The sequence below is a fragment of the Ovis aries genome, chromosome 23 (genome assembly GCF_016772045.2).
Source record: "Ovis aries strain OAR_USU_Benz2616 breed Rambouillet chromosome 23, ARS-UI_Ramb_v3.0, whole genome shotgun sequence".
NCBI classification, from domain to species: domain Eukaryota; kingdom Metazoa; phylum Chordata; class Mammalia; order Artiodactyla; family Bovidae; genus Ovis; species Ovis aries.
In genome coordinates this window covers 45834728-45859319 of record NC_056076.1, presented here as the reverse complement: position 1 = coordinate 45859319, position 24592 = coordinate 45834728, and the positions used below count along the sequence as shown (strand labels likewise).

Sequence of the window (24592 nt, the reverse complement as noted above, 5' to 3'; positions counted from 1 at the left end):
AGATTAAAGCCTTTTGGAAGAAAGGTGTTAGATAAAGGGGAGGCTGACAACATTCACATGTATAAAACCTCAGTCTGTATTAATGCTTGCGCTTAGTTATGTCTTATTCTTTGTGACCCCAGGGACTGTAACCCACCAGGCTCTGTCCGTGGGGATTCTCCAGGCAAGAATACAGCAGTGGGCTGCCATTTCCTTTTCCAGGGGATATTAATACTTAGCAACCTCAAAAGCTTGCAAGCTTCTTTGTAAGAGGCCCTCCTTGGAAATTAGTGATCTCCTGGAACTTAACCTTCCATGTCAGTGTATTCCACAGTTATCAGGGGTCTGGGTAACAAGAAGATTGGGACCTGTAACTGCTAAAGGAATATAGTGTCTGGAGTCTTTAGCAAAAGAGCGCCTAAACCTTCTTTCTGTTTTCTGTGCTGTGTGCTCAGTTGCTCAGTGGTGTCTGACTCTTTGCAACCCCATGGTCTGTAGCCCACCAGTCTCCTCTGTCTGTGGGATTTTCCAGGTAATAGTGCTGGAGTGGGGTGCCATTTCCTCCTTCAGGGGATCTTCCCAAGCCAGGGCTTGAACCCTTGTCTCCCGCATCTCCTGCACTGGCAGGCAGATTCTTCACCACTGAGCCACCTGGGAAGTGACCTCTTTGTTTTCTGCCTCATACCAAAGGGGGCAGATCACTCTTGTAGATTTACTGTATGGAAACCAAATGTGGGAGTGGTTCTGTTTTGACAGAGGGCACTTCAAGGGACCAGCCCACTGTAGCCTCCTTTTGTTTCCTGTTTGGGCAACGTTTGAAACTGGTTGGACTGAATTTCCATTTTTACCCTGTTTTCTTTCACGCATGCTAAGCTTGGGTGAAAGGAGGCAGAGACAAACACTGGCATTTATCCTCAGAGGAAAACACATTCTGAACAGTAGTTTATCCTGGAACACTGACCCCTGAGGCAGGTCATGGCCCATGGTCTGTCCTGATGGGTGCCCAGGGCCTGTCAGCTCCCAGGATCTTCTTCTCAAAGTGTTAAGAGCGTGCCCTGAACATCTGTGACTGTTCTCAAGAATGCATTCTAATTCTTGAGTAAGGAGACCAATGGGTAGTTGAGGGGATATTGAGGGAGAAGAGCTCATAAATCAGAAATTGAACATGGTTTTCTCAACTCTGCATCTGGTGTTATTATGAAGTATAAAGAAAGGAAGAAGGATTCGAGTATTAATACATACATACCTATGCACGTGATTGTTAATATGTACAATAGCTATAAAAGACATATGACTGAAACAAAATTTACACAAAACTGAGCTGTGAGTATAATTTATTCATATTCTTACGTAGAAATTTATGATACAGGCAATAGAAAAGAATACAAATGCCCCCTAAGAAAATCAATAAAATATTTGCTAAAATCATTAGGATAATACTTAGTAACAAAAATAGCTTGAGAAAATGAATACTATTTAGACAACTTACAAGGTTTGAAACTGTTCCTGTTTGCAAGTCTGTGTGAGGGCATGGGAAGAGAGTCAGCCCGCGCGAGGGCTTCCGTGTGAACATGGAGACACGAAGAGGCTCTGGTTCACTTAGCCACGCCCAGGGTCTCCAGGGCTGGTGATCTTTGGTTTAGGCTTGCTTTTTTGTCTGTCCCCTCTGAACTCTTATTTCTCAAATTCCCTAACAAAAGAGATTTTTCAAACACTGAAATTTTAGTTTTTTCACAGAAATATACATGACTCTATGACAGTTGCAAAGTCATGGTTTCAAAAGGTCACAGGGTTTCTAAATTGAAACAGTGTTTTCCTGAGAAAATGAAGAGGTGAACTTTTCCCTAAAATAATTGTGGGTTTGCTTCCCTTTTGTTCCTATAGTTTGCACTGACTACTTCAAACTCAAAGAAGAAAAAACCTTTAGGGTTCCAATTTCGCTTTCCAATCCTCTAAAATTCTGAAGCTTCCCACTGCTGTATTCAGCATGTTCGGTTATAGAACCTTTCCAGGACTGATAGCTTACACAAACAAAGCAAAACTGGAGACTTCTTTATCCATATTTCTTTTTGGTGGTTCATATACCATTGGTTTTTGAGTGAGAATATTGTTAAGTGTTTAGAAAATGGTGAATTTTTTTAAAAGTAAGAATTAAGCAACTTCTAAGCACTCAGAAGCAATCTGACAGTAACTTTCAGGCTTTGTAATACATGACATCCTTAGATGAATTGAAAATGTGGCTTTAAAGGGCCCTTGGATGTTGATGATTTGATATTTGATCTCCTGTTTTTGTGGCCTTTACAGAATCAATTGAGGGAATAAAGTGAAAATAGCTATGCTGAATATTTTAGAAAAATTTAACTTTTCTTTCTGATAAAGCCAGGAACTTCTCTTATTTCACCTCACTGAAAACAAATCCGTTCTCACAATAAAAAGATAATAAGCTACCTAAAAAAATCCTTTGCAATAACCAAGAAAAGTGACAATACAGAATAATTTTGATGGACGGGATCCCATTCTCCCTCCTGTAGCTCTGCCAGCCTGAAACAAACCCACCATCTCCTGTAAGAGAATGTCACACGCAGCGGACAGCGTGAAGGCCGTTCTGTTGAGGAACTGGGGAAGGAGCTCAGTGATGGGCTCTGTGATGTTGACCACAGCTATAATGAGTAACTTGCACTGATTTTAAATATGCCCAATGGCTTATCTGCAAATTCTAGGCTGACTTTGATTTTTGTGACTGTGAATTCCATTCACTTAAGGCTTATAGAGATTGTAAGAGATTGGTTTTATAGAGATTAATTTTTAATTAATACTGTTAACATGTACAATCCAACACCAAGAATATCAATAAATATCAATAATTAGCTTTGGTCTTCCTCTTTCTGTTGGAACATTCTGACTCTATAAATATAGTACAGTCTTAGCGCCAGTGTCCCACTAGGGTTTAAAATTCCACAGCCAGAGGACATCACCTTGGTGTGTCTTGTCACTTGTTTAGGGATGTTCTGGAGTCTGAAGGAGATACAAAGTGAGCATAAGAACAGATCACTGATGGTTTAGTATGAAATTTGTTACTAGTAAAAACAACAGTTTTGAAGCTCTGGAAGTCAACTGGGGCAGCTCGTCAGAAATGGCTTGTGGCCACGGCTGTGGACGGGGGTTGCGTTCACAAAGGGCCTTGAACCGTCCTTTTCGTGGACTGTAGGTAGAAGATGCGGTTTTCTTCAGGATAAGTGACTTTACTGATGGGCATCTTGTAGATGTTGGGGTTTTTTGTGGTCAGCAGGAGGAACAGTAGGGTGGCTAAACAGAAGGGCCAGGTACAAGATGGCAATCCGACCTGGACAAAGAGACAAGCCACACGTTTCTTTAAGATCCTGTTGGAAAGCTAACTTGCACAAAGCACAGGCTTTACACCACTGTCATTCAGCTCAGGAGATAACTCTCCGGAGGCGCGACTCTGGACTCTGCTTGTCCCCGTGGAGACTGAGTTTAAGATCTCAGGACATTCGGCTCCTAAAATGTCAGCATGCACTCCTTAGGGATGACGCGTGCCCTGCCCTCCCTCTTACACAGTCAGACTTCCTACAGCGGATGTGCAAAGATGATACTTAGCCTCTAGAGATGATACTTAGCAACCACCAATAGCTCCTGAGCACTCATCACGTCCATGAGGCTGTCTTTGATGAGTTCAGCTCTCTCTCCCCTTGGCCTCTGCCCAGACTAGGTCTTGGACTCTATTTGCTTTACTTCTTTTTGTTTCATCTCTCAAACAGACTCTAGACTCCTCTTTCTGTGCGTCCATGACAACTCAATCTGTGCGTCCATGACAACTCAAGCAATTCTGAGCATACACCATGTACTTGATTAAGTTTGGCCCTGTAGAATTCACCCCCCCAACCCAGGTGTGATGGTACCCAAACTCGACTACACGTCAGAATCCTCTGGAAGAGTTTAAAAAAGACACAGATAACCAAGCATCATATAAGATCTACTCTACCAGAAATGCCAAGGTACAGGGCCCGAGGATCAGGATTTTTCACAGTCTCCCTAGCTGACTCCGTTCTGTAGCCTGCCCAATTCTGGCTCACAGGCCAAGGTCTGTGAACCTTTATTGGGGTGTGAAGGGCCCCCCAAGCTCTAAGGTATCCCATCATGCCTGTAACAGGGCTTTGACATTCCACCATAAAGGTAACTGTGTCTCCAGAAGGACCCTCCCAGGTCAGCTGCCCTCTGTGTTGCTGTGAAGAGGACTAGATGTGGCCCTGCCCCGCTGGCAGCCATGACCATGTCCATATGGATGGGGTTAGCAGGAACTGGCCTGGTATCACCTGCAGTGGTGGGTGAGGAAGAGAACTGAGGGGGCGGGCCCAGAGCAGCCGGGGGTACTGGGCTCCTCAGGGGAGGGGAAGGAGAAAGTCAAAGGGCTGGACACTACTGAAAAGGAAGGAGAAGTGGCCAGAGGCACTTAATAGGCGATGATTTTGCTTATTAAATAATTTAGGACAGGAGTCTGAAAAAGTCTTACTGATGACCGACTGGACATTTTTTTAAAAAAAAGACTAAGGGTATGAAAAAGTCTTGGCTTAATTAAAAAGAAATCTGGATCTTTAGCCAACTATCCTTTTCCTTCCTTTTCTGATTTCTCAACCTCTACATAGTCCCAGGTTTCTGTTTAAGTAAAAGATATTCTAAAGTCAACTTCTTGACACTCAGAGTTAAAGTATGGACTTGATAATATACACACTAAGTTTCACTTCTTTAAGACAAACCATCTGATATTTTTAGCAAGCCTGGCGATTATAGTTTGGGCTAAGGTTTACTGTGATGCTGGAGGGGGAATGAAGACAGGTGGGTCCAGAAGGTGGACTACAGTGATTATCCGTCAAGCATCCTGCCCTGGGACACCATTGAGGTGGACTTCAGGAGGGTTTCTGTATCATTGAAAACTGACCAATCAGGCTGATGAGAAAGTGAGATTAGAGCAAACTTACCACAGCCATCACGTGTGACATGCTGGCTCCCAGATAGGCAGTGAACAGGGCTAGGAGAAAAAAAAAAAAGGGAAAGAGAGCGCTTGGACTCCTTTCAATATAAATCCCTGGAATGTAAACTTGCGCGTTTCACCAGTGAGCCCAGCACCCTGGTTACAAGTCTGAGCTTAGAGTCAGCAGCTCTGGGTTTGCATCCAGGTTCTACCCCTTAGGAACTTGGAGCCTCCACTCAAAGCCCCCGTTTCCTCACCTGTACAAGGGGGTAATGGAAATCTCGCTCTCAAGAGTTGATGTGAGGGTGAAAGAGGGTAATCCTTGGGCTTAGTACACAGTAAGTACTCAAGAAAGGTAGCTCTTCTGTGGTACTATTTTTTTTTTTGCTGTTTTTGCTAATATGATACTTAAGGAAAAGGCCTTCTACAGTAAATACATTTCCCCATTATTTTACCCAAGCATAATTAAAATGGAACTTATGAATGTTCCTTGAGGTAACATACAATCTCACAGCATCTGAGATTCTCAGATCAATGGTTAGAAATCACAGTTTAAAAAAAAACATGGGATATGTATTTAGAAGAAATCAGCAGAAACTGAACACAGACCTAGGATTCCTCTTTGTATTAACATTTTCCCTAAAACCGTTAAGGTCGGCATACATGTCAATGAGTTAACATCCTGTGTTTTTATTTACTTTGAGCATGAATTTTTAAGAGTAGGTAGTTTGAGGATATGTATGACCTTCAATGTAAAATAACAGAAACAAAGAGCTCAGCTAGCTAACTCTCAATTCTTGGGCCCAAGGAGACTCAGGGAAGCCCATAGGGTTCACAGAGACTGCCTGAAGAATGACCTTCTTATAATGGCCACATGGCCCACTGGGCCACCAACACTCACCATATGGTCCTCATGTCCATCAAGAAACACATCTGCCACTTTGGGGAGTTGGGTGGGGTAGTGGGAGAGACTCTATGATCTCTTACTTTACTATAGATTTCCATCCTTTCATTGATATTTTATCTTTTTATCCTGGTATTTTTTGTTCAATGTTATACCTAGTTCTTTCACATATGAATTGTCTCATGCTAACAGGAAAGGCTCATCTTTGGAAAAGGTCTGGGCTTCAAATCCCAGCTCTGCCATTTTGTTTGTTGGACAACAAGTCACTGAACTAGGAATCTAGTTTCATTGTCTGTAAAAAGGCAGCTGGAAGAGGTTCTTTACAGGGAGTTCAGTTCAGTTCAGTTCAGTTCAGTTCAGTCACTCAGTCATGTCCGACCCTTTGCGACCCCATGAATCGCAGCACGCCAGGCCTCCCTGTCCATCACCAACTCCCAGAGTTCACTCAGACTCATGTCCATAGAGTTGGTGATACCATCGAGCCATCTCATCCTCTGTTGTCCCCTTCTCCTCCTGCCCCCAATCCCTCCCAGCGTCAGAGTCTTTTCCAATGAGGCAACTCTTTGCATGAGGTGGCCAAAGATGACTCTTAAATGAAATTATGTATTTTCACAAGCAGCAGCTTTATACTCATCTCTGTCATCATAGGAAGGAAGTACTACTCTGAGCAGAAGGGGTTGGAAGATTTTCTCTGCTTGGCTTAGATAATTTCATCCCCACCCTCCCCATTTAGTTCATTCATTCATTCAGGAAATATTCACTAGCCATTGGCTAAGTATGGAGACACCCTGTCCCTGCTCTCCTGAGCACCGGCTCTTTTATGACACTCCCCTGGGCACATGAGTCCTTACTGCATTTCTCTCCTAGGAGCACAGTAGCTTAATATCTATTAGCACCCTTTTGGTGCTCAAGTCTCATACTGATATGCTCTTTCAATTCCATGTTGCTTTTCTTTCTATAGTAAGAGTATCAGACTAGCTAATAGTTGTTGCCCATCATTAAGATGAGCTGAATTGGGCTGGGAAAGCCTTACAGTAGCAGTGAAGCTCTGGACATCATGATTTGGGGGTGATGCCCCTAACAGTGTGTTGAGTAGCTGAGGGAGAGAAAGGGCCCTCTGCTTCCCTCAGTCGAAGGGAAGACTGAATCCCAGTTCTTCATAGACAACATCCCTCCCCACAGACCTTCATATGAAAGTCCTACTACGAAAACACAACCTGTAAGAAGAGATCCAAAGTGTGTTTACAGTTTGCAGTGATAAAATAACAAAATTGAGGAGTTCTCTGGCTGTGCAATTTCTGTCTTAGGGGCACAGGAAAGGCAGATATACCAGGCTTCTATCAGAGACTCCCATGTCTGCTTCCTGATAAAGCCACAGGAGTTAATAAAAGAGGAGCTCTATAATAAATGTCTTTATTTATTTACCTTGGCTGACAAGCTTGATCTTTTGTTTGGTGATATGGGCAGGCAGAAACTTGCTGTGTATTTTACTGTGAGATCTGCTTTACAAGAGGGACTGGAGGTCTGTCTCAAAAGTTTATGTCCAAAGATAAAAAAGACTGATGACTGTGCCCCATGTGGATGGAACAGCACTCCCACACACTGTCAGTGGCACAGCAAATTCATATGGCCTCTGTGGGGTGCATTTGGCATCTACTGAAAATAAGGGGAGCTAGGATTTTGGTACCAGTGTCTGGGCTCTTAACTAATTCTATACTGACTTAACCACTGTACTAATAAAGAAAATCTGGATCTATCCAAAGGAAGGTAGGTATAATAGATAAAATAAAGGCCCTCAAAGATGTCTACGTCCTGATCCCCAGAACTTGTGATATGTTACCTTACATGGCAAAAGGGACTTTGCGGCTATGATTAAGTTAAAGATTTTGAGATAGGGGATTATCTTTAGCCAAGTAGATCCAATGTAATCATGAGGTCCTTATAAGAAAGAGGCAGGAAATTTCTATCTAGGGAGTAGGATGAAGTGTTTTCACCTGCTTTATACTCTTCTGTATTGATTGAAGTTTTGTTTGTTTTGTACAACAGTCCTATACTACCATAAAATTACGGAGAGAAAATAACGACAATATCTCAGCTTTGGGAAACACATTTGTAAACATCTTTGTCTTCTCCTTTTCCATGATCTGTGAAAAGACCTTCATAGACCTTATCAGCAGAGAAGGCAATGGCACCCCCACTCCAGTACTCTTGCCTGGAAAATCCCATGGACGGAGGAGCCTGGAAGGCTGCGGTCCATGGGGTCGCTGAGGGTTGGAGACTGAGCGACTTCACTTCCACTTTTCACTTTCATGCATTGGAGAAGGAAATGGCAAGCACTCCCGTGTTCTTGCCTGGATAGTCCCAGGAACGGGGGAGCCTGGTGGGCTGCCGTCTATGTGGTTGCACAGAGTCGGACACGACTGAAGTGACTTAGCAGCAGCAGCAGCAGACCTTATCAGCAGCTTCTGTGACCAAGACAGTTTTTGCTTGATCTTTGAGGATGTGCTCAGGCTGTCCATACACCGGCCCAGACCATGCTCTGCAACAGCTGGAATTCCTCCTCTTACTTTTTAGGACTTACAGAAAAGCCACGCTTTCTAGAAGGTGCTTTTGGATGATTCTGAATTGTAGTTTCCCCCAGGGACTCCTGGCCTGTGAGTCTCTTGGTTCTGCATCCTGTGGTCCCCATGGGCTTCTCTCTCTTCCTTGCCTGGCTTCTGCTCTCTGTACACAGGAGCCAGCTAGGATCTCAAGCTTCTGAACCCCTAGCTCCTCCTAGTACTGTCTGGATTGTACTACGAATGCTTAGTACATATTTTCTACTACTACCAATAGAGAAAAAATAATGGTTTGCACCTGAGGGAACGGTTTGAAACCTCAGACCCATCTTGGAATAAAAGAGTTTACCCCAGGTGAGCTCAGGAGGCCACATAATCTGTCTTGACTTTTCTCCTTTGCCCTGAGCTTGTAAACAAGTAAGTGAGCAAAAGGTTTTGACATGGCTAGTAGGTGAAACAGTTATGTAACTATAAAGAAATCGACAAAATAACACGTGAATGGCAACTCCAGAGCATCTGAGTTCTGTTAATCTTGCTACAGCATCAGATAATCAAAATTGAATAAAGCCTTAGAGATCCTTGGTCCTATCCCACATCCTGCCCAATGCAAGAACTCACTCCAAATCTTGCCTGACATGTCGCCCACCATGTTAATAATGGCTGGATTGATTAATGGTGGTAAATCCAGCCATTACTGGATTAATGATGATAAATCATCATTCACGGTGATAAATTGTCCAACTAATGATTGATTAGTTTGGTGATAAACTGAATCTTGGCAAATATTTCCATGAGATTACAGAAATTCTTGCCTGTTCCAGTATCCTTCCATCCCTTTGTCTCCCAGGAAGGATCATTCCTTTCATTCTGGCATATTATCTTACATACTTTTAACTTGTGTTGAATTAGGGATGCTGGAAGCTATGGGTGAATAAGCCCACCCTTGCAATGGTCTGGGAAATGTGTTAGCTTTTCAAATCTGAAGCACTTGAGGTCTGTTTTTACCTAAGGGCTTGAATGGTACTGAAGGAAGGGAGAGTAGTGTAGTGGGAGTAACTCTGGAAGTTGTTAGCAAGTATGGACTCTGGGTTTACATCTACCCCTAATGGATGCCTTGTAGTGCATCACTTTCTCTGCTCTTAGAACTCCAACAGTAAAATGAGAAGGATGCTGTGGAGCTTGCCAGAACCCTTCTAGCTCTGACAGGCTGAGTCTGGCCTGGAGATCAGAAAGGATTAATATTACAGGTCCCAAAATGTGGTCCCCAGAGGAATAGCATCAGCACCACCTGGCACCCTGTTAAAAATGCAAGCTCCTCCCTTGCCTCCCTGGCCGGCTCTAACTGACAATGAGTCTGGGACCGGGGCTGGGCCCCAGAAATCTGGATTTTAACAAGGCTTCCAAGAGATTCTGATGTTTGCTCCAGTTTGAGAGCAGCCATATTAATGTGATTCTCTAAGGGCCCATTAATACCACCAGACTTACCAGGAGAACTGACTATATTTAGCTTGTTTCCTTTCAGTTTCTTGGGTCAATTAGTATGAAGAACACAGGACAGGTTGTTTGTATCCCCACCAAATACACATTGTAAAATGGTTAATATGACCCAGCAGGCTCTCCCGTCTTCAACATGAGCAATGAGGTAGGCAGAGCAGACCCGGGTCCTCCCTGAGAGGGGAGGCCCATTGCCCTGGTCACACACTTAGCAGGTATCAGGGGCTCAAACTAGAACTCCAGCTCTAGTTCCTCACGCAGTCCTTTCTTATTGTTTGACCTGGATTTTGATACCATAGTCACGAGCAGCTTTCCCTGAGTTCAGGGAATACTCACCACAGGCAAGAGCCAGGAGGTGGGTTTGCCAGGTGAGTGCCATGAACATTCCTCCAATTGCAATGCAAGCTAGAGAGCTGTTGAAACCCCAGAGTCCAGCGTAGATGTTCTCAAATGGAGCTGAAAGACTGAGTCCTGTTAGGGAAGAAAGGAGGGGTCAGAGCTTTGGACTAAAGGCAGGGTGTTCTGGAAGGAGCCTGGGGGTGGGGAAGGCATCCGAGAACTCCCATTGGTCCCTTGGAAGCAGACCTTCAAGAAAGGTCTGGAATGTAGAAGATGCCTGAGACAGTAGTGGGGCGGAGGCGGTGCTCAGTATCTGGGAGCGAGTGTGACACTCACCTGCTATTATCCCCAGCAAGGACCCAATCGCAGCGTGCAGGCACATGAGTGGGGAGGAGAGGAGGATGGCGCCTAGGAAGATGCCCCCTGCCCATGGATTATCGCAGCCATATATCTGACCCACACCCACAGGCAGGGACTTCAGCAACTGCGGAAACGATTTAGAAAACACGGCCATTAAAACGACTGGACAGAAACCCATAGGACACCCACAAACACAGAGCAATGACATTTTGGATTTAGCATATCTTATCTTTCAAGATCTGAGTTAGTAACATTTATGGATTTAGCATATCTTATCTTTCAAGATCTGAGTTACTAACATTTGTAATTCTCTCTTGCTCTACAGAAAAGTCTCAGTCGCCTTATCCCCAGAGATCCAGCAGCCCTCCCCACTGCATGCCTCCAGATCCCTTCGCTCGCTGGCTCTGTGGCCCACACTGACACCTGGTTTTGGTCGCTGATAAGCTCCCCATGTAGTGTCCCTGCTCCCCACTATGAGGATCAGCCACACCTCCCAGCGAGGATGGTAGAGACCACCTCTTACACTTCTATTCTCAACTCTCCATCAATTCTGAGGCCAATACATCAATGCATCTCAATGGTCAATAGAAGTATTATTACTCCCTTGCAATTCAGCTTTTAGTGCTATGGTCAGAGACCCAAAGTCAGATTATCTTATCAACAGCTCAGAAGCAATTACTGGCAGGTTCATGAATCAGGACCATATTTACATTTCTGTTGCTAGTGAGAACATTCATTAATTAAATCAAATGTTTTATTTTTTAAAATTTATTTATAATTTTATCTTAAAATTAATTAAAATTCTTTTAATTTATTTTTTATCTTTTTTTTAAAAGCACATATTAATTTAAACCAAGATAGCTTGTTCCAGTTATCAACAACTGTTAGTTGTTAGAACACAAAAATATATTTAAATGTCCTAATTATAGCTTTCTGGCTGAGTTCTGAACTCAGATAATGTGTTCACAGAATGGGAGTTCTTAGGAAGAAGGCACAAGGTTTGATTCAAGCTAACAAATGGTTTAAATTAAAATAGCTATGTAGGGTTAATAGCTTCTGTATTGGGCAGTTTTAGATAGTTCAACTAATGCTATTTTTTTCATGGGAAATCCTGATAAATTTTTTATTTTCCTTCTGAATTATTTCCAAATATTGCCATTCATTTTCTGTACAAAAGTTAAAGAAAACGCTATTTGAACTCCTCACGCTTTGACTGCCCAGCAAAGAGGACAGCAAAGGGGTTTGATAACCTGATAGCAGGAAAGACAGTCTCTTGACACTTAAAAACTGTAAGGTTGGTCTTCTTCTGATTTCAAGTGTTTTCTTTATTTTTTAATACTTGAGAAAACTTAGACAAATTTATTAAATAAACACCAATACAAAGAGCTGGAATTTGATTTGGGTCAACCAGGCTTTTAAAAAATAGTGCTATCCCTATACATATTTATAGTGAGATACACAGCCGAAGCCTTTGATTGTGTGGATCACAATAAACTGTGGAAAATTATGAAAGAAATGGGAATACCAGACCACATGTCCTGCCTCTTGAGAAATTTGTATGCAGGTCAGGAAGCAACAGTTAGAACTGGACATGGAACAACAGACTGGTTCCAAATAGGAAAAGGAGTACGTCAAGGCTGTATATTGTCACCCTGCTTATTTAACTTCTATGCAGAGTACATCATGAGAAACGCTGGACTGGAAGAAACACAAGCTGGAATCAAGATTGCCGGGAGAAATATCAATAACCTCAGATATGCAGATGACACCACCCTAATGGCAGAAAGTGAAGAGGAACTAAAAAGCCTCTTGATGAAAGTGAAAGAGGAGAGTGAAAATGTGGGCTTAAAACTCAACATTCAGAAAACGAATATCATGGCATCTGGTCCCATCACTTCATGGGAAATAGATGGGGAGACAGTGGAAACAGTGTCAGACTTTATTTTGGGGGACTCCAAAATCACTGCAGATGTGACTGCAGCCATGAAATTAAAAGACACTTACTCCTTGGAAGAAAAGTTATGACCAACGTAGACAGCATATTCAAAAGCAGAGACATTACTTTGCCGACTAAGGTCCGTCTACTTAAGGCTATGGTTTTTCCAGTAGTCATGTATGGATGTGAGAGTTGGACTGTGAAGAAAGCTGAGCGCCGAAGAACTGATGCTTTTGAACTGTGGTGTTTGAGAAGACTCTTGAGAGTCCCTTGGACTGCAAGGAGATCCAACCAGTCCGTTCTGAAGGAGAGCGGCCCTGGGATTTCTTTGGAGGGAATGACGTTAAAGCTGAAACTCCAGTACTTTGGCCACTTCATGTGAAGAGTTGACTCATTGGAAAAGACTCTGATGCTGGGAGGGATTGGGGGCAGGAGGAGAAAGGGACGACAGAGGATGAGATGGCTGGATGGCATCACTGACTCGATGGATGCGACTCTGAGTGAACTCCGGGAGATGATGATGGACAGGGAGGCCTGGTGTGTTGCGATTCATGGGGTCACAAAGAGTTGGACACGACTGAGCGACTGAACTGAACTGAACTGAACACAGCATACATCCTAGGAGAGTGGTTCTCAAACTCTGGCCCACATCACTATTTGGGGAACTTGTTAAAACAGATTCCTAGACTCCACCCCAATGATTATGATTTAGGGAGTCTGAGATGGAACTTGTATTAACATTTAAAAAACAATGATTCTGATGCCCCTAAAGCTCAAGAAATCTGAATTACTGTACACATTTTAGGAGATCCACCATAAGGAAAAGAAAAATAGAGGTTCTCTGATGGGATCTGACAGTGAGCAACCAGTTCTTTTGATTGGGGAAGGTAGGTCAGGGAGGACAGAACCTCAGGCTGCAGGCCCCTGCTTCAAGGGCTGGCCTCCGTCAGACACCCGCCTCCAAAATAAGGGCAAAGTTTGGAACAAAGTGACAGGATTCCAGTGGAACTACACTCTGGAGTTAGCACTGCAGGTGTTAGGAAAAAAGGAGGAAAAGTTAGTTTTGACCATGTAGTCCTTTGAAAAAGTCCCTTAGAATCCAAAGATTTGGAGTAGAATGAATAAGCTCTTAGATGGCGAGAGAAAGTGCAAGGCTGCTCCAGAGCTGAGTCTCTGCAAGGTCTGATGTCCACCAACAATTAACCAGGAAGTGTCTTCCAGAGCCCAGGGGAGGTGGGCACGGGACCTAAGAAGACAGTGTATCTTACCTGCAGGGCACTGAGGTCAGGCCAGGTGACGTTGGGTACTGAGGTGACAGGCGTGACCAAGGTACTTGGGAAAAATGGATTGAAGTGTCCCGTGGCAGAAAGGTACATTGACAAGGCCATATTGAAGGGCAGAGTGAAGACAGGGAGGTCCCATTTGCTCAACACGGAGTTCAATGCACTTGAGAAAATTGGACTAAAAACAACAACAGAATAGAATGGAAGAGTATGCATGTGACAAGCCACAATGATAAACTGAATATCTATACTATAGAGGGGCTTTTTTTTTCATTAGCTAACATGTTCCTAAAGTGTTGTGTTGGCAAAATTTTGACAGGGAAAAAAAAAACTCAAACCCAAACACACCTGGAATAAATCCTGTCATTGAATAATTCTTATGTAAAGTAAAAAGTCAACTCTCAGCTTATTTCGCTTGTGGAAAATCATGCTATGGGGTTGCTCACAATGAGTTATAAATCTAGGTTTAAAAATAGTTTTGAAGTATTTCAGACAGATGAAAAAAATATTGTCTAAGCAGTTAAAGCCCCTGTATAAACTACTTGACCACATGTCCTTCCCTCCCCACCAGACGCAGCCTCAGTCTTCAACTTAGTACTCGAGGAAGAAGACTGTAAACTCAGGAGGGCAGAGGTTTAAGTCCTTGAGCAGTTGAACTGTGACCTTGGGCAAGGAGGTACCTCAGGTTCCTTGCCTGTAAACTGGGATATTGGATTAGATGGTCTCTGGGCCCTTTTTGTTCCCTCACTTGTGGACTCAAACAAGGAGCCATGGCTTTGAAGTTAGAACCCCAGGTTTCCTGAACTCAGGGGAGAGGGAGTGGGTGACCCTGTGCAGCGACACCTCTGGTCCTTGAGCCTGGTCTTCGGAACAGGTGGGAAGTTTCTCCTGAGGAGGCTGGCTGTGCCAGTTGGTTCTCCTGCACGCACCTGTGGCTGCAGCCAGGGTGGGCACACTGTCCACGGTTGGCTGTGTCTATGTAGCCACATGTCTCGTGTGTGTGGATGCTAGCATTTTATATTTTGAATATATGATAGTAAGAAGGAAATGCTTGCTTAAAAAAATGATTTAAGACAGTGTCAATATAGAAACTAGTTTGAAGGACTTAGAGTTAAAAAAAGCATTGAATTTAGTAAATAATTGTTTTGAGGGGGACAGGGGCAGATGGGTAAGGGGAGTTATGTAGGGACGGTGGTTCTGAGTGTGGTTCCTGGATCAGCCACATCAGCACCACCTGGGAACTTGCTGAGATCCAGATTCTCAGGCCCCATCCCAGATGAACTGAATCAGGAAGCCTCAGGGAGGGAGCAGTAGTCCATGTTTTAACTGGCCCTGTAGGTGGTCCTGATAGTGTGCGTGTTTGAGGACTCCTGATGGTGGGGAGTGGTTCTCAACTTTGGTTGTACTTTAGAATCCTCCAAGAGCCTTCAAAACTCCCAGTGTCCTGGAAACTCCCCAAACCAATTACATCAGAATGTTGCTGTAGGAGGTGGGGCGATGAGGTGTGAGGGGAAGCCGCATGCATCAGTATGTTTGAACGCTTCCTGTTTCCAATAGATATATCCTGAATCTAAGTAAGAAAGATAGTTTTCTAGAAATTGCCTTATTATACATAAAATTTACCACTTCAACCATTTTAAGGCGTTCAGTTTAGTGGTATGAAGTATGTTTACACTGTTATATAGCCATCACCACCATCTGTTCACAGAATATTTCTCATCTTACAAAACAGAAACCCCGTGCTCACTAAGTATAACTCCCCCCAACCCACTCCTGCCCCTTATACGTTTTTTTTTTTTTTTTTCAAAAAGGCATTTTGAAAACCAGGTACAACTTACCAAGTCATGGACATAGCAGATACAGGGAATAACAGCCACCAGAAATAATTTCCCTTGTCTGAATAGATCGCCATGAGGATCCCCACCAGGGTGGCGTTGTAGCCCTGGAGCCCTGCTGTGATGGCAGACCTGTGGGCAAGAGGCACAGCTTGGACACCTCCCGGGTGGATGTTGGCTGAACGTGCCCATGAATATCACTTGTAACTTCCAGGTAATATTTACATTTGAAAAAGAGATTATATTTAGGGTTTTATTGCAAAGTCTCTAGAAACCGAATACTAATAAAAGCATGCAACAGTAAAATACACGTGGGTAAAATACAAATGTGCAAATAGAACAACGCCTACAGAGGCAGCATAGCTAAGGAGCGGAGAGAAGGAATCAGCAAGCCAACACAGCCGGTTTCCTTCCAGCCTTTCCTTCCAAAATTTATCATTTCTTTTGAATCATTAGGGTCTCTGACTTGAATAGAGCTTTTATTTGAAACTCTTCCCTAAGTCTGGTTTCCTTGCTGAGAGGTGTAAGATTCTTGAAATGTAAATTCAGTTCCACAGTGTCTTTGATTTTATCAACACAAGTCTTCCAGCTTAGAATATATTTTCATCTTCTTCCACTTTGTTGTTTCCAGATATACATTTCCAAATTATTACAAAGAAAAACAATCCCTTTTACTTGGCAAATTATTCCATTCAACTATATGCATCTTTAGCGCCTAGTTTTTTTTCTTGGGTCCCTTTCTTCCCAGTATTTAACCTCACTTCCAAATGTTGTCCTATGGATTAAGTTTCTACTCTTGGCCAAAATGGTACCTTTTCACAACTGGGGACTAAAATTTATCTCTCTGGAAGCTGAATTAACCTTTTCACTGTCCAGGAAGAATGAATTTGCTAAACTAAGCATGGAACTAAGATATAATGGGATTAGTGGAATTATTAAGCCACTAAAACTTTTCCTGAATTCATATGCATTTTTTTGCCCAAATAAAATGCTGATGATAAATAATTGATCGATCATTAAAGTAGACCCCCTTGGACTGTAGGGTCTTATAGCTTAGTTATTATTTACAAGAATTACTTATAGCTTAGTTCTGGTCCCATGTATTGCCAAAAGGATCTGGCTGCTTATTCGGATACTCTGAATAAGAGGCTATAAATGATTTCCTGACTGATGACTAAAGGCAAATATAAAGCATTCTGTGGAATAAAGGTTGATTCTCCAGGGAGGGTGGAGCTTTATCACTATTGCCCAGAGTCACTGGTTGGCTCCTGTGTTCTCAAGCAAGAAGCAGAGGCTTGGAGGGACATTCCTACCTGTCCTGATTGAGTAACAGGGCCGTCAGGGTGGAGACCACTGTTCCCACACAGCCATTGAGAGCACACCAGGGATTCTGGACCAGGAGTCCCACCAGAATCAGGATTCCACTGATGGGGTTGCTGACAAACACCACTTGAGATATCCCCCGAAGAACCCAGTCAACGAACTGGAGAGCCTGGGGTTTGTCTGGAAGAGATGAGATGGGCAGAGCTAAGGAAATGGTGGGGCAAATGGGGCTCTCCATCCCGAGTCTCCTTCCCAAGCCTACCCTGAGCAAAATCCCCTCTGAACAAGGTGAGGCTAACTTTGGATATTCCTTGAAACTTTTTCTCTGAACTCTTTCCCCTTTAGTGACCCCAAGATCCCTGAAATTATCCAGATCTGCTTTAGTGACACCCAGATCCTCTTTCTGCTCAGTCCACAATGCCCATAACTAGAACTCCAGTACCAGAAAGCATTGAATGGATTTATTTAGTGTGCTTAGAGGTTTATACCCTTAAGCAAAAGGAAGAATTACCAAGAGTAAAATTTCAGTTTTTAAGCACAAAAATTTCAAGGTGGAACTAGATGTCTTCCTCTGACATGAACAGGACCACTGTCTCCATTAGAAAGAAAAAAAATGGAAGAAGTTCTCAGGTTAGAAGATAAAAAGTTTTTAAAAATGGAAAGAAAAATGATGGAAGATAGGGGAGTATAAATAAAGATTTGAGCAGAAGAACCAGCAAACCATTTCCGCCAATGCTACTTCTCCAAGGTGGCGTAGATACCTTTAAGCCAGTTGGCAAATTCTTTCATGTCACCAGTGATATAGCCAAGTGCCTTGGGGAGGCGTCTTCTGCCTTGACCTTGTGGAGCCTGATTTCCACCCTGGTCCAGTTTAACTGCAGTGGGGTTGTCATCCATGGATGTCTCTTCTGGCTCCTTGAGGGAAGAACGGAGCTCATGAACATCTTAATGTAGAACCCTTTGGACTGGCCAGTGTGAGGCCTGACCACAGCAGCCACACAGGATGAGTTGGAAGGCACTTCGCCTGGACCATGACAATCCCACGGAACTAAGAAAGCACCATTTTCCTCTTGAAATATTGTCAGGAAGATTATTGTCAAAACCCAAGCCCCGGACTACTTTTGTCATCACTGGTTTTAATGTCACCATGAGAAGGTTCTGGCCTTTAATTTCATAAGGTTCAGCTTCTAGCTCAATGAATATTTATTGAGCACCTATATCCTACACTCAAAGAGTTCAGTCTAGTGGGAAAAAATGAAAAATAGTTAATTTCAACATAATGAGTTAGAAAATGATACAGAAATAGCTACAATCAAGTACTTAAGCTTTTTGCTCCAATGAAAGGAGCCAGATGTCAAGTTACAAAATGATGCTTGCTAATGCAGACCAACCAGCTACTTTCTAAGACAAGCAGCCATTTTAGTTTCAATTTTTATTTCACAAAAACAGGCTTTGTTTTAAAAGTTTGAAAAAGGAGAAATGTTTACAAGACAGTTTGTGTGTGTTGACATAGCCTAAGAACTGCGCCCTTCCCTGCCACAGAAATATTCACTCTCCAAATCAGAGATTACGTCCTGACTATGTCCTCACATCAGGCAGCTGCTTCATATATTCTTAATTTTTTAAATTTTTTATCTAAGTGTTTAAATAACACTTAAGTGTTTAAGTGTTTAAATGAGCAAAATCATTAAATAAATGAAATGTGCAAATCAACATAAATATGGGACTATACATTTATATACATAGTATATACATTATATACATTATATATAGTATATTCACTAAAATATTGAGAATTTGGGCTATATCATTAAAAAATATAATTTACTAAATCTAAACTAGAAAAAAAAAGACTGGCAAAATAATCTTCCACAAAGATGTAGAAAATGGAAAAAGTGGAAGTGGGCTAGCTGTTGAAAACCAAAGAATTACAACTTAAGAACTGTACACTGTGAGAGTGTACAGGGCATACTTATAGTAAGCATGCCTCAGGGAAATACTAGCAGTATGACCACGACTTGTGCTCACTACAAGACTCTTCGCTTCTCATGTTGAGTGTGCAATAACAAAGCATCAGCATCATCAGAATATTGTACCCTGTAGACAAAACTGAAGGTTTCATGGTGCTGATGGTAGATATTAAAGAGGACCAGTGATGTCATCCCAGACGTAGGCAAAGGGAGAAAGACCATGGCAAAACCACTTGGAGTCTGCAAGAAAAGCCAAGAGCACAGCCAGGCCAGTGTGCAGAAGGGAAACACCCAAACCGTCAGACCCCAGGAGGCACAAGTGTGGAATGCTGAAGCCACAGGCACCTAAGACATGACCAAGGAAATACCCAAAACCCTTGCGGTTAAACCAACTCGTCTTCTCCCTGCAACCAGGCTGTGAATAAGGGTTTCTCATGCCTATTTTTGGTCTCACTGTTCTTCCATTTACCATACCCAACAAAAATCTATTAAGGCCCAATTAACAGGTAATAAAAGGTATGACTTTTAAAGTTTGTATTTTTTGCAATTCTGATTTCAGTTTTGGCTTCTATTAATCCCAGTACAAAAATCCACGTAACTCATTTTTTATTGAGTCACAATTGTACCTCAATTGTATTATTTCGCTGCCAAATAACCATTCTACTTTTAAAAAATGGCCAGCAATTCCACAAAGTAGAAGCTGTTCATGCAATGCATTCTAGACCAAAGTCATTTTGGTTTGGCAAAATAGTGATAGAAACCAGCATTTGTGAGACTTCCAATGAACCTTTGCATTGAGAGATTCTTAAACTGAAAACTGCAGGACAGGTACCAAAACTGAGTCTATGTGGAGCTCAGCCGGCCCGAAGTTAAACAACGCAAACCTTTTGAATTATTAAGAAATTATGAAAAATTTGGGTTCTATTTCATAATCTAACTGATAGCTATCATTTATTTTCATTTATCTCTCTTTAAACATCGTAACTGAAGATATTGCTTGGTAAGCCCTTTCCTTGGCTATCGTGACCCCATTCTCAAAGTCGCACATCCTATGAGAGGCATCAGGCTCCAGTCCAGGCAATGACAAGAAATTGCCTTGCGTTTCTGTAACTGGGTAGATCCAGCTCTACAGAGGTAGCACTGAATGAAAACATGAAAGTGGGCGTTTTCCATTAAGTACGGAAGCAACTAGGTACGTGGGTTATCCCAGGGTGGACAAATTCGTGTTCTCAAAATTCCCAGCATTTATTTATTTATTTTAGAGGGTTTTCAATACATCATCACCTCAGAGATTTTGGAGATACAGATATGAAACCTGATATTCTAACTGGCCAGACACGATTGAGAACCTGACTGGCCAGAGTTCCCTACCCAGCCACCCAAAGTTGGATAAAGATTGAACCATTGATCTGAATCTTTGGCCCAGCATACAGAAGACTTGCTGTGCTTTGTCTTTCTAGTATCCATATACTGGGGTGGGTGGTAGGGCTACCATGTAATAGAGGGATAGATCTTCTCATGAGTTGATTCCCCTGGGAATCATTTATTCTGGACTGAACACTATAGAACTCTGGGAACCCTGATTACTCGTTCCAGAACTCAGGCATGAGAACTGGTCGTGAGAAACCAGTAGCTTAACAGTTGTGGTTCACCCCAGGATTTAATCATGCTACACTCTTTGTATTTCTTTAGGGAACTTTAAAAGTCCACATATCCTAATTGGGTAGGCAATACAAGGTGATGAAGCAGGAACTAAGTTCAAACTTCTCGAATTTAAGTAGGTCATTAAATTTCACCTGAAAAGACAGGACAAGAAAATATAAAGAATGAACTCTATAAAATAGCAGCAAGATAAATAAAAATCCCCAGAATACTTTTTCCTTGCTTTTCCATGGTTGTCAAAACTCTGCAGCACAAAGGTCCAACATCTAAACCAAGACGAGTGTCGTGTGAGTTTCTGGACCAAGACCCCTGCGCATCAGGCTCAGCCCAAGCTGCACCGCTCAGCAGACCATGAGGACCCCACTTCCCAGGCTCGGTTCAGAAAAGACACAGCAGAATCGCACAGACAGAAGCTGTACAAAGGTAGCATACCTGTTCTGCCGGCCCCTGGATCAGGGCCAAGTTTAGCCAGGGGAAGCCTCTGTGCGCTGCCTCACCAGCTTTTTTTCCAAAAGGGCCCCTCCAAAGAGGACCAGGATAGGCGTCATCAGCAGCGCCAATCAAAGACCGTCCATTCATCCTTCCTTTCTTTCCATACACGACAAAGGGCAAAAACACGTGAATCAGCAGAAATCGTGCCCTGCCTGTGATGTGAAATGCAGGGTAGAGCTCTTTTAGGGGATTCCTGGGGAGAGGAGACCTCAACAAAGAAGGCAGACTTCTCCATCAGCTAGAGCTCCATCAGCAGAGACGATGAGCTGACTGCAGACACCGAATGTTCCTTTTACTTTGCTTAAAACAGAAGAAAAAACTGGCAAGCCATCCCGCCTAGAGACCCACGTATGGATCTTGAACTGCTGTGTTTCTCCACTGGCTGGAAGCTGACAGGTCTGAAGCCTGTTCCAGAGGGAGTGGTGTGCTTCAGGCTCTGAAACACTTCAGATGAACTCTTAGGGCTCCATCTCGGAGGATGGAGCCACGATTTCCTTCAGCCTTGATCTTTACAAACGTGAGAAGCCCTGGTATGGGCTCTATTTTCTGTAATAAGATGCTGGCCACACTTGCACAGCAAGAGCCCAGTCTAAGGGACTTCTAAATGGCATTATTTTCCTTCTATCTGAATAAGAATTGGTAAAAATCAGAATCACCTTGTTAATAATAAACAATTCATAGTTATATTCAGCAGGTGTGGCAACTTTTTGTTTCCCTTAAAAAAAAAAAAAACTTTCATTATATCCAAGGATAGCATTCTTCCTTTAGAAGTTCCAGAAAAGTCATATGTTTGGTATTTATTTTTTTCTTCCTCTTTAATTACTTTCTTCCATTGGCTTGGTTTGAAATCTGAAAACTTAACACTCTGCTAGAGTGTTTCAGAAAAATCCATAATTGTGGAAAACTTTACTGACATGCCTTTGGAAAAAGTTGTGTGTGTGTGTATGTTTAGCCATGGTTAAACAATCTGGCTAACACCAAACAGGTGGGTTGCATCATGCATATTTTTGACAAAGAGCAACATTAAGAGACCCAACAATAGGGCTCTCATATTTAGTTTAAAAAACAAAAAGAAAGAATGAAAGAAAAAGAAAAGAGACAGGCAAGACTGTCACATTCCCCTGTCACGTTTCCCCACCACCAAAATCACTCATGTCTCGGAGAATGACATCCTTGAGCTCAACATCAATGTTTTCTAAGAGCCAAGAGAGAGAAGACGTTGGGAGAGCATATAGTTCAAGCCTTCATTTTATAGAGGAAAAAACTGGAGTCCGAAATTTGGGCCATCCGTGTTCACTCGGCAGATCAGCCTTATGGAACAGGTAAGCCCTGGTGGCTCTTTGTCCTCCAGGCTAGAACCATACACACTGATGTCCCCAAGGGGGGTGTTAGGGCTCAGTAACATAGTGGACACAGCCTGTCTTCATGGCCTCCCTGATGTAACCCTGGGGAGGGGGGGTGTTGAACAACAGCAAAGGTTGTTTCACCCCATGTCCTTGCCAGAAGCGGTGACTCTTCTGATAAACAAACATCTCACCATGCCCCAAAATAAGCCTCATTCCCTGTATCACAAACATCCACAACAAGGCCTGTGTGTGTTGAAGCTAACATCCCGAGAATATTCTAGAAGCTACACCCAGTGAGCTTACAATAAAAGTCAGAAAGCACTTTTTATAGCCCAGATCACTTAGTGCCACAAAGCAGGACTCATCATTCTGAAATATCAAGATTTCAGTTTAACAACATTTCTTATAGGAAATACAACTCATTCTATCAGCATATATTAGAAATTTGTATAATTAGAGAGCTCGGAGAGTCTTTAACTTCTATGCCTCAAGTATCACTTTTAAAAATAATGCAAAGTTTTGGACGTAGATATGGAAGAAAGCATGCAGACATTCATGCTCTATCATCATTAGGAGACTTCAGCACTGACATTTATGTGATACTTACAGAACTCGTTATGTTAGGCAGTTTTTGAATCTAAGCTGTGGGAAGTGCTCAGCCTTCTCTAAAACTGTAATGAGAAACAAAGAAAATGCTGTCAGGTATCCTGTCTCCTGCTTAAAACACTCTCTCCTTGGAACACACTCCCTTTGAAGCCTTGAGGCCTGAATTCCACAACAGAAAGTGTAGCTGAAAAGAAGTTGCCAAATTTGTGCTTGCAGTGTGACTCATTCTCCCAAAGGGTATTCCAGGGTCCTCCCTCCAGCATGACGGGACATGCAGGGTGATTTGGAAAACTGTACTTGGAAAGGGCCATTCCCAATCCCCCCCCCCCCTTTTTTTTTGAGTCGTATTGATAGATCTCCAATTTTACTTCTTTCAAGATCACAGCCTCAAACTGCTATGCTCTGTCGGTGAGCTCAGAGTCCTTTAGCACCTCCAGTGGACTCCTCGCTGAAACCCTCTTGCACGCGGAGCTCTGGTGCCGGTCTGCCCTGCTGCAGAAACTGTGAACCAAGACAGCTTTCAAGCATCCAGGAAGAAGCCTGTGATTTGGGTAAATGGTTTGCTAGTCTACCAGAATTCTAATTTTGTGCTTTTACTCAGTTCCAATCATCTGAAACATATATCTCCATTAAAAAGAGAAAAATTAGAGAGGTCTAAGGAGACAGCCCTCCCACCATGAACAGTTGTAAATGAGCAGACACAGAGGAGTACTCACACAGCAGCTGGCTTCCCGGGCAGAAGGCGCTGGCTGATAAAGCCCCGCTGGGCTCTATTAAAAGGGAGGTGCTTAGGAGGAGGGTGCTGGGGGAGGGCCCCAAAGCTTTTATACTCAGGACCCACTCTGCATATCTGTGCATCTGGCTGTCTCCTCCCACTCCAGGCACAGGTCCAAAGCACTGCCGAGGAGCGGGCCCCCTGTCCTGTACCTTCTGTGTGTCTGTCTCTGTTCTTGACTTGGTGCCAGCAACTTTGCCATCGTTTCTGGGGCTTCCCAGGTCTTTGTCCAGCAACAGTCCTGCTCGAGCTCATGGTTATCTTCCCCTTGCAGTTTCCTCTGGAGCCTACCCTCACCCTGGGATGTTCTGGGGAAGACGCGTAACTAAAAAGGATCAACAGAGTGTCACTTCAACTGAAAATAGACAGACAGGTTGCTGCACTGCAGACTTTGGAGTTAAGTGGTAGTTCCCGGGTGGAATGTTCTCTTAGACTTGATGTGGTTTCTGCTCAGGTGTAGGAATCCAGGAAAGTTCTGTGGGGTGTGGGGTGAGTGTGGGGAGAACCCGGGTCCACAAAGTGTTTTCTGGAAACCAACCTGCCCTTTTCCCCAGTGAGGAAGGAAACAAAAATATAAATGTCGTCCTGGAATGCCCCTCTTTCCAGGTGAGAGTCCCAGGACAAACTCTGCTGCCTTTAAAAGTCAGGAGGCAAATATTCTATAGCAGAGATATCTAAAATTCAAGCGAAAAATTGCTTTCTTCATTTTTTCCTTAAATTTCAATTTTGCGGCCTGTTTT

At 43.0% G+C, this 24592-nt stretch overlaps 1 protein-coding gene across 8 annotated transcripts; it reads right to left on the bottom strand.

Moving 5' to 3' along the window:
* Window positions 1-1296: 1296 nt before the first annotated feature.
* SLC14A1 (solute carrier family 14 member 1 (Kidd blood group)) lies at window positions 1297-23824 on the bottom strand. 8 transcript variants are annotated; one of them, XM_060405181.1, is made up of 11 exons: window positions 23446-23824; window positions 23079-23142; window positions 21066-21277; window positions 17763-17916; window positions 16992-17181; window positions 15682-15810; window positions 13829-14021; window positions 10601-10748; window positions 10262-10396; window positions 4977-5026; window positions 1297-3322 (listed from the first exon to the last, which is right to left on the bottom strand). In XM_060405181.1, the coding sequence occupies exons 3-11, from the start codon at window positions 21210-21212 to the stop codon at window positions 3149-3151; spliced, it is 1320 nt and encodes a 439-aa protein (XP_060261164.1). In that variant the 5' UTR covers window positions 21213-21277; window positions 23079-23142; window positions 23446-23824; the 3' UTR covers window positions 1297-3148. The 8 variants fall into 8 exon arrangements, with proteins under 8 accessions (XP_060261164.1, XP_060261166.1, XP_060261165.1 ...); XM_060405183.1 differs by having other exon boundaries at window positions 21066-21221; XM_060405182.1 differs by having other exon boundaries at window positions 21066-21425; window positions 23794-23824.
* Between the last annotated feature and the right edge of the window lie 768 nt (window positions 23825-24592).